This window comes from Pyxicephalus adspersus, chromosome 1 (assembly GCF_032062135.1).
Source record: "Pyxicephalus adspersus chromosome 1, UCB_Pads_2.0, whole genome shotgun sequence".
Classification (NCBI taxonomy): Eukaryota; Metazoa; Chordata; class Amphibia; order Anura; family Pyxicephalidae; genus Pyxicephalus; species Pyxicephalus adspersus.
Window position 1 is genome coordinate 135,719,394 of NC_092858.1, and position 7,471 is coordinate 135,726,864.

General features: G+C 35.0%; 1 protein-coding gene across 5 annotated transcripts in view; it reads right to left on the bottom strand.

Moving 5' to 3' along the window:
- Positions 1 to 7,471, bottom strand: part of CDKL5 (cyclin dependent kinase like 5) — a 184,860-nt gene that overhangs the window by 58,061 nt on the left and 119,328 nt on the right. For all 5 annotated transcript variants that reach the window (XM_072427962.1, XM_072427979.1, XM_072427955.1 and 2 more), the window contains exon 6: positions 3,651 to 3,787. In XM_072427962.1, the coding sequence (XP_072284063.1) occupies positions 3,651 to 3,787 (137 nt within the window). The remainder of the gene's footprint in view (positions 1 to 3,650; positions 3,788 to 7,471) is intronic.

The following is a 7,471-nucleotide window of genomic DNA, read 5'->3' on the forward strand; positions in this document are numbered from 1 at the left end:
AACCTAGCAATATTTAATTATGGCTTCTAATAATACTGCTAAATTATAACTACTTGTGTAGGGAGAACTACCTCCAATTCTTGATTTTAGTAGCACATTCATGACTAATCAGAGAAACCACATGAAATCAAATAATACCATCATTTTCATTAAGTTTATGTCTGTCAGTGACATAGCAATACGATAAAACAAGGACATTTTGAGGTTTTATCTCAAAGAATTGAATGTAGGACTCAAACATTCATAATGTATTGTTGTCAATTACAGAAGCCTAGCAAGAATCAGATTACTTATATCCATGGGTTCCTAATCCTAAAATTACTTATTATTATTATCACCAATAGCTAGGGAGAGGGCTTTCCTCATTTAAAACAGCTTTCATTTCGAAAAAAATGTGTGTAGTTTCATATATACATACTCAAGCATACACAAATGCATACAAAACTCTTGAAAGTGAAAGTTTGTCTGTTCTTCTGCAAATGTTTACGTTGCTACAAAAAGCTTACATTTTAATACGGTTTTTTGTTTTAAAAAAACTTTTAAATATACCTAATTTTGGCAGTAACATACCTTCTCTCCTAGGGAGCAACAATCACTTTCTGTACTGTATCCATAAAGATACAGTGTTGTCACCCTAGGACAGAACTACAAGACCTTTCCATCTCCTCCTCTAATTAGAGGGAGGTTTTCCTTAGTTCTCCGAGATAACAGTGAACAATGGGGTTGATTTACTCAATGAGATTAAAGCTACGTACACACTTCCAATTATTATCGTTGGAAAACGAACGACGAACGTATATTGTGAGCCCCTTTGAGGGATGGCTAGTGACATGACTATGGACTTTGTACAGTGCTGCGTAATATGTTGGAGCTTTATAAATACCAACCAACCAGGTGCCTTACAATCGATTCTTTCTTCCCAAAGATTTAAAATATCTGTCCTTTCTCAAATTGCAGTAAAATTGGTAAACCCTCTTTTAAACAATGGTCTAGGAATATGGAAATAATAAGTAGAACTGAGCATTCCAAAATTTGTGTAACCTTTACCAATATACAGACTTTGGGCCTGACTTTTGAAAGATCTCCAAGGCTGAAGAGGATACACTTTCATCAGTGAAGTTATGCCAGTAAACAAGGCATAACTGTAATGCAAATAAAGATAAAAAAATAATCCTCTGCACAATTTGGAGTCTCTAACCTTTCTATGGTAAAAACAAAGATCCGAAATTGTCAAGGATGTTAGGTATGTTACCATAACCGAGACCCCTAGAGAACAACATATTGAGAAACTGGTTAGGAGTAACTCAGACTGCATGATCCCATATGCTAGGAGGAGGCATTTAGTAGTTATTCTACCCTGTCTTTAGTGACTAATCCATAAACATAAACATTTAACACAACAATATAAATATTGTAGAGAAATGAGGTAAAGCAATGAAAATCATGATTTAAAATATGCAATGTAAAACAGTTTAAAATATGTGTTAATTAAAATAAACTATATTTTTCCTTTAACTCAAGGATGTCAAAGGTGTTTTTTGGGTCACACATGACTCTCAGGGTTTTTGAATTAAAACGAAGGACCCAACTGTTCTCCTTTTGACAAAGCCTATACTACACCTAAAACCTGTTTTAAGGCCCCATTCTTTGTGCTTAACCATTGTAAACTGTAATTTTTAAATATTTTTTTCTTTTTCTGCAAACAAACCAGTGTAGCCTCCAGCAGCCCTGCAGGCCTTTTTCGGATCTACTGCAATAAATTCGATCCATTGTTTTATTTAATTTTGACGTGTCTGCTTCAAATGACAGAAGTGATTTAAAAGGTTTTTTTAAAAAGTTTTTTTAAAAACTGCTTTTACAAAAAAATAGAAAATAGGTGTTTTTGGTACTTTCACATAGGTGTTAAAGTTAAAAGTTATCCCTCTAAACTGTACAAGTCAAAATTTCTAATGCTATTGTAATATTCAATTTGTCTAATAAGAATTTGATTGCTATATGGATTTGTTAATGAGGGCATTGTATAAAGGTTTAAAGACTACAGGTTTTCACAGTATCTAGGACACAAGTCATGTTGATTAGCACATAAAAAAAAAAAAAATCTGCGAAGCCGCAGAGGAACAAGATCCAACTAAAGCTTCTTCATCTCCTGAAGCATAACACCGCCATATGCTTTCCTAATTGAAGAGACATAAAACCTGTAAAATGTCTGAAGCTTAAAACCACTGCTCACATTTTATAGACAAAAGGGCAAGAATACTCTGCTTTAATTTGTTTCAGTAAATAATTAATGATGATGAACAAAATAGAAAAGACATGACAAGCACACAGCTTTGCAACAAGCTATCCCAAAAAAAGCAATGAAGGAAATTAATATAAATAAGAATAAATATGAAATGACATATGTGGTAAATGGTGAAAATACCCTGAAATACAGGGCTGTACTCCCTTTACCAGGATGAAGATACCCTTGATACCCCCTGAACTGAAAAAGGGCCTAGGAGGACATTTGAGCCTAACTTGCATCAGGCTGCTTAAATCAGTTTTAGTTCAAGGAATCTGGATAGAAAGTGGTACTACTGAAAACTTTCCGGTAGTAAATTGCTTCATAAAGTAATAAAAATAAATGCTTTATAAAAGGGCTGCACTGTAAAAAGAAAGCTTATATTTATCAGTATACGCTGTCAGTCTTTGTTGCCTAAAAAGCTATGGTGCCCTGGGAATCCTCTTCATCCCTAAATCTTCTGGGTGTGTCGGAAGCAATAATGTCACTTACATGTTCAATTCCACTTCCACCGCTTAAAGAGTGTCTGCATTTGTCCAAACTGAGAGCTACAACATGTTAAAGAGGAGGAAGAGGAATGGTCATAAACAGCTTCTAAATCTCTAAACATGTCTGCATTTCTATTTGTGAACCTAAAGTTTTATTCAGCTAATTAATGTATGCAGACAGTTTAGATGCCAAAAGTTTTTATAAGAAGTTCCAGTTTCTCAAGAGTTTCTCAGAGGTTTCTATATTCCATAAGTACATCTGCATGCCTAAATGAAAAGTTGACTGCACCCCCCAACTATTATCAACACATAACTTTGTTTCTCCCCGCTCTTAAGTGTACAGACTCCCATTGACTTAAATAGGCTATGTTTGATTAGCAGGAGCAGCATCCTATATAGAATATTACCATGTAGATGCAGGCAGCCAGCACTGGACTTTTATTAGCAGGAATGCAAACACTTTAAGAAACCACATCCTCTTAAGAAAGAACCCAGAGATATGTAATTATTTGACTGAGCAGCTTTTCATTTAAATGTGTGCATGTACTGGCTAATTGCCTGGCTCAACCTGGCATCAATTCTTCTGTCCCATAGAAGAATAATTTTTGCAATTGAGTAAGTCAGAAACCCTTACATTTATATCTGTACAAGATCAGTGAGTCAGAAAGAATAAAAGCTAAAGCATCAGCATTACAGTCAAGCAGCCAGTCAATTTCAGAGGGAGAGGTCAGTAATGGCAGCTAACACTTTTCTTTCATGACAAATTTCCTTTAAATCAGACTCATATACGCATATACACTTGTGCCATTTTTCTGCACACAGCCAGATTTAAACTACAGGTGCCTAAACCTGGAAACCAGATGACGTTTCTATCCACCTACCTTCTCCACATATTCAAAGACTAGGTATAATTTTCCTCTTCTTCTAAAGGCTTCTTTCAGCTCAACTATATTTTCCTGCTTCAATGTACGAAGCATTTTAAGCTCTCGAAGTGTCGTTTCCTTGACTTCTTCATTTTCTGGTAAAAAGAAAAGGCAAAAAAGGGACAAAAATTAGAGGAATTTTAACAATAGTGTTCTTTAAAATGTACTGTCTGGCTTAAAATTTGTGCTCTCCTCCCATAAGATATGTAATTGCTGGTGTTGAATTGAAGTCACATTTTAAAAACCCAACCATACCTATTAGAATGGGAATTATTTTGTCTCTGTAATAACTTTTTTTTTTTTTTTTTTGCTATATTCCTACTCAATTTATCTGATTTATTAATTCAATGACTTAGAGAAATGAAACAGTACAGTAGTAGCCTAAGCAGGCTATGTGCAAATTTGAAAAGTCACTAGACCAGTGTTTTTAAACCTTTATAAGCATGGATAAACCCCTGAAAAAAAACTTTTTTATAATTACTTTATCCACAACTCACAGTACATTATTGTGGTGGTCAGTAGGAAGAATACCTCTTACACTGACAGCTTTTGGTGAGAATTTCATCCCTACAGATAGCCAAAAAGAACATTGGTGTCCATTACCCTGACCTAAAAGGCACAAACTGCTCATTGCTCAAGGAACCCCTAGTAATCTGTGGAGGAACCCCTTGTTGGGAAATGTGCATCAGGTCAGGTCTAAAATGTGAGAAATGTGAGAAAGAAAAGCAAGACTAAGTAGAAAAAGTAAAGCGAGAATGCGGATAATATAAGTGCTTTAAAATGTAGAAGGAGACATGTATAGACATGTATAAAACTCAGTCTTTCAAATGAATAAAAAAATGTCTGGAGAACTATTAAACCAACAAAGAACTCTTGAATCTGATAATGGATCTGAAAATGTCTTATGTAACTGCCAAGAAGGAGAACTAAGAGCTTCTCTATATGAAGAAGAAACGAAAAGGATGAACAATCAAACACCTATTCAAGTGATCTAAAAGCTGTATTTAAAGTGGGATTAAAGTTCTACTTTTAGGGGTTGGTGATGTCCCATCTGCAATACTGTGTCCTAGCTGCCTGATTTCTTTGGGTTTCTGACAAAAAGCTGGGCTACGCATGTTCAGTATCAGCTTTAGTCACCAGGGAAACTCAGCATTCCCGGCTTCCCATGCACGAGCCAAGATGACGTATGGTTATGTCATTCCGGCACGGTCAATCAAGATGGCCAGAGATCATCCAAAAGAAAAAGTACAGAAGGAAGACTGCAGTGCCCGGAGATCGAACACAGATAAGTGAGTTGGCTGGGTTGAGTTCTGATTTAAGTAATTTAGGGCACTCTCGGATGTGTATTTCTTCTCTTTTACTTTCTATAAAAATAGTAGGCAGGTTAACATATACTTCAATACTTACTGGTTACCTTAAAATATATTAATACTATACAAGTATACCTATACCCAAAGCTTTTTTTTTATTTTTGAATAGAGTGGGGTAGGGTTAGTACTCCAGTTTGGTTTCACTACATAAACATAAATTGATGAACACAAATGAGTCAAGTATACAATGGGAATACAGGAAAAGAAAAAGGATGAAAAAGATTTGCCAATAATTAATTCCGCCTTAGGTAAGACCAAACTATTAAACAGAAAAACCTATTTTACTGTGTGTGATGCTATTCATGAGCAAAAAATGTACTGAATGCAATATTCCAGCTACAAAGCTACTCATTATCGAGCACAATTTAACCATCTATAATAATTTAAAAGAAAGAGCACTTCTAATGTAAGGTCCAAGTGTTTTCTTTCAGCAGGAAATACTCCCACCTCCAAATTATAATTCTTTGAAATACAGCAAATAGCGAAGAAAAAACAAAAACTCGGAGGTTTCCAAAAAGCAACTACTGTATTGACAACCAGACATTGTTGACAGAATATATGGGTATTTGTTTTCTGAAAAGCACGTTTTCTTCTAGGTAAATAAATTAGAAGTTACTTTCAGAAAACAGAAAAATTAAGGAAAACCAAGAATGTTTGAAATCAGAAGCCTTATATTCCTATAGTCACCAATGTGATGGGTGAATACCATTGCCATGATATTTTGACAAAAAGGTTTTTAAATTGAAACATTTATGTAGCATATACAATAGAGACCCTAATAATTTAATGATTGCATGAAGTTGTATTTGTTAAACCTGGTTTGGAAATTAAATGCTATCCCACTGTACTAGATTAGGGAGAAATCAAAAATAAGTTACATTAATTTAAGGTGAATGTATCCAGAAATCCTACATTAAGCATTAGACAAATAACAAAGTAGTCTGCCAGAATGTAAACCCAGAAAACAAACTTGGAAAAAGTTCACACTGTTACATGTATCTATTATTAAAGCTGTTAATATGCACAAGGGTAACAACAGGTATAGATATAAAGCGGAATAACAAAATCTTGGTTTGTTTAGTGTCAAGGGACAACATTGTAAACAATACAATCCGCTAGAGACTAGCCAAGGGCCCCACACATGGTGTTACATCAGAAGACAATTTGAAACTTCAATACAGTCATGAGAAAAAGTAAGTTCATTCTCTTTCAATTTTAAATGTTTACAAGATGAGACATAATAAACATTCAACAAGTCCTTAGCAAGTTCTAATTTTTTTTTTAATTTCACCTTATATGTTAACACACAACAGATTTCACCTTGTCTTTTTTTATTTCACATATCCATATGACTTTATCAGTCTCACATGTCATTGTAAAGAGGTTTTGGGCCACTTTTTTTTTTTTACCACATTGAGGTTTGTGACCATTGGTTTCTGCACAGCTGCCTGAACACAGAATTTCAATCAGCTTTAGGTCTGCACTTTGACTTGGCTATTGCACCGCCTGGATTCTTTTCATTTTTTTTAGCCATTCTGTAGGTTTGTGTGCTTTGGATCATCGTCCTGCTGCATGATCCAATTAGCTGTTGCACAAATGGCCCCACTTTTGATTCTAGAATACTATGGTATACAGAAACGTTCATGGTTGAAACCAAATGTTGGTGCTGTGCATTATGCCCAAATAAAAATACATTTATAGACCTGCCAAGGGCCAGATTACTTTTTTTATTATGTCACTATATACAAAACCTTACAATTGAAAGAGGGTGTACTTCTTTCTTTTTTCACACCCGTATTCCAGACCTAATTTTTCCTTGTTAAATAAATAATGACACGGTGTAATATGTCATGTGGTGTTGTTCATCCGAGGTTGTATTTTACAAAAAAGGATAAGTGATGTCCCTTCTGCAATATGCATTCTTATTTGCCTGAATGCCATCTACTTCTGTCAAAATTTACTGAGCTGCACAAGAGCAGCTTGGCGTAAGAAGCTGGGATACCCAGCACATTCCAGTTTCCCCTGTGCTGCCAGGACTGAATGAATTCCTGTGCACCTGCACAGGAGTTACTTCACTCCGGCCTAGCCAATCAAGTTGGCTGAATAACTATAACTAAAAGAAGTTTTTCCTGTAGATACACTTTGAGTTCACATTGGATGATCCTCTTCAGCAGCGTTTACATTACTAATTTGAGGTTGGCAACATGGAGGGCTAAACTGCTGCTACAGAGAACCATGGAAATGTAAATTATACATTTCCTGATCACTTTTTACATTTTACAAAAGTTTTAAAAAGTAGCAGCTGTGTAGCTTAAAGACATATAATAATATGTAAGCTTCTTTATGTCTTGTCTTGACAAGCACACACTACTTTACAGAACTTATATTTAACTTTATTTTTGAAGCTTT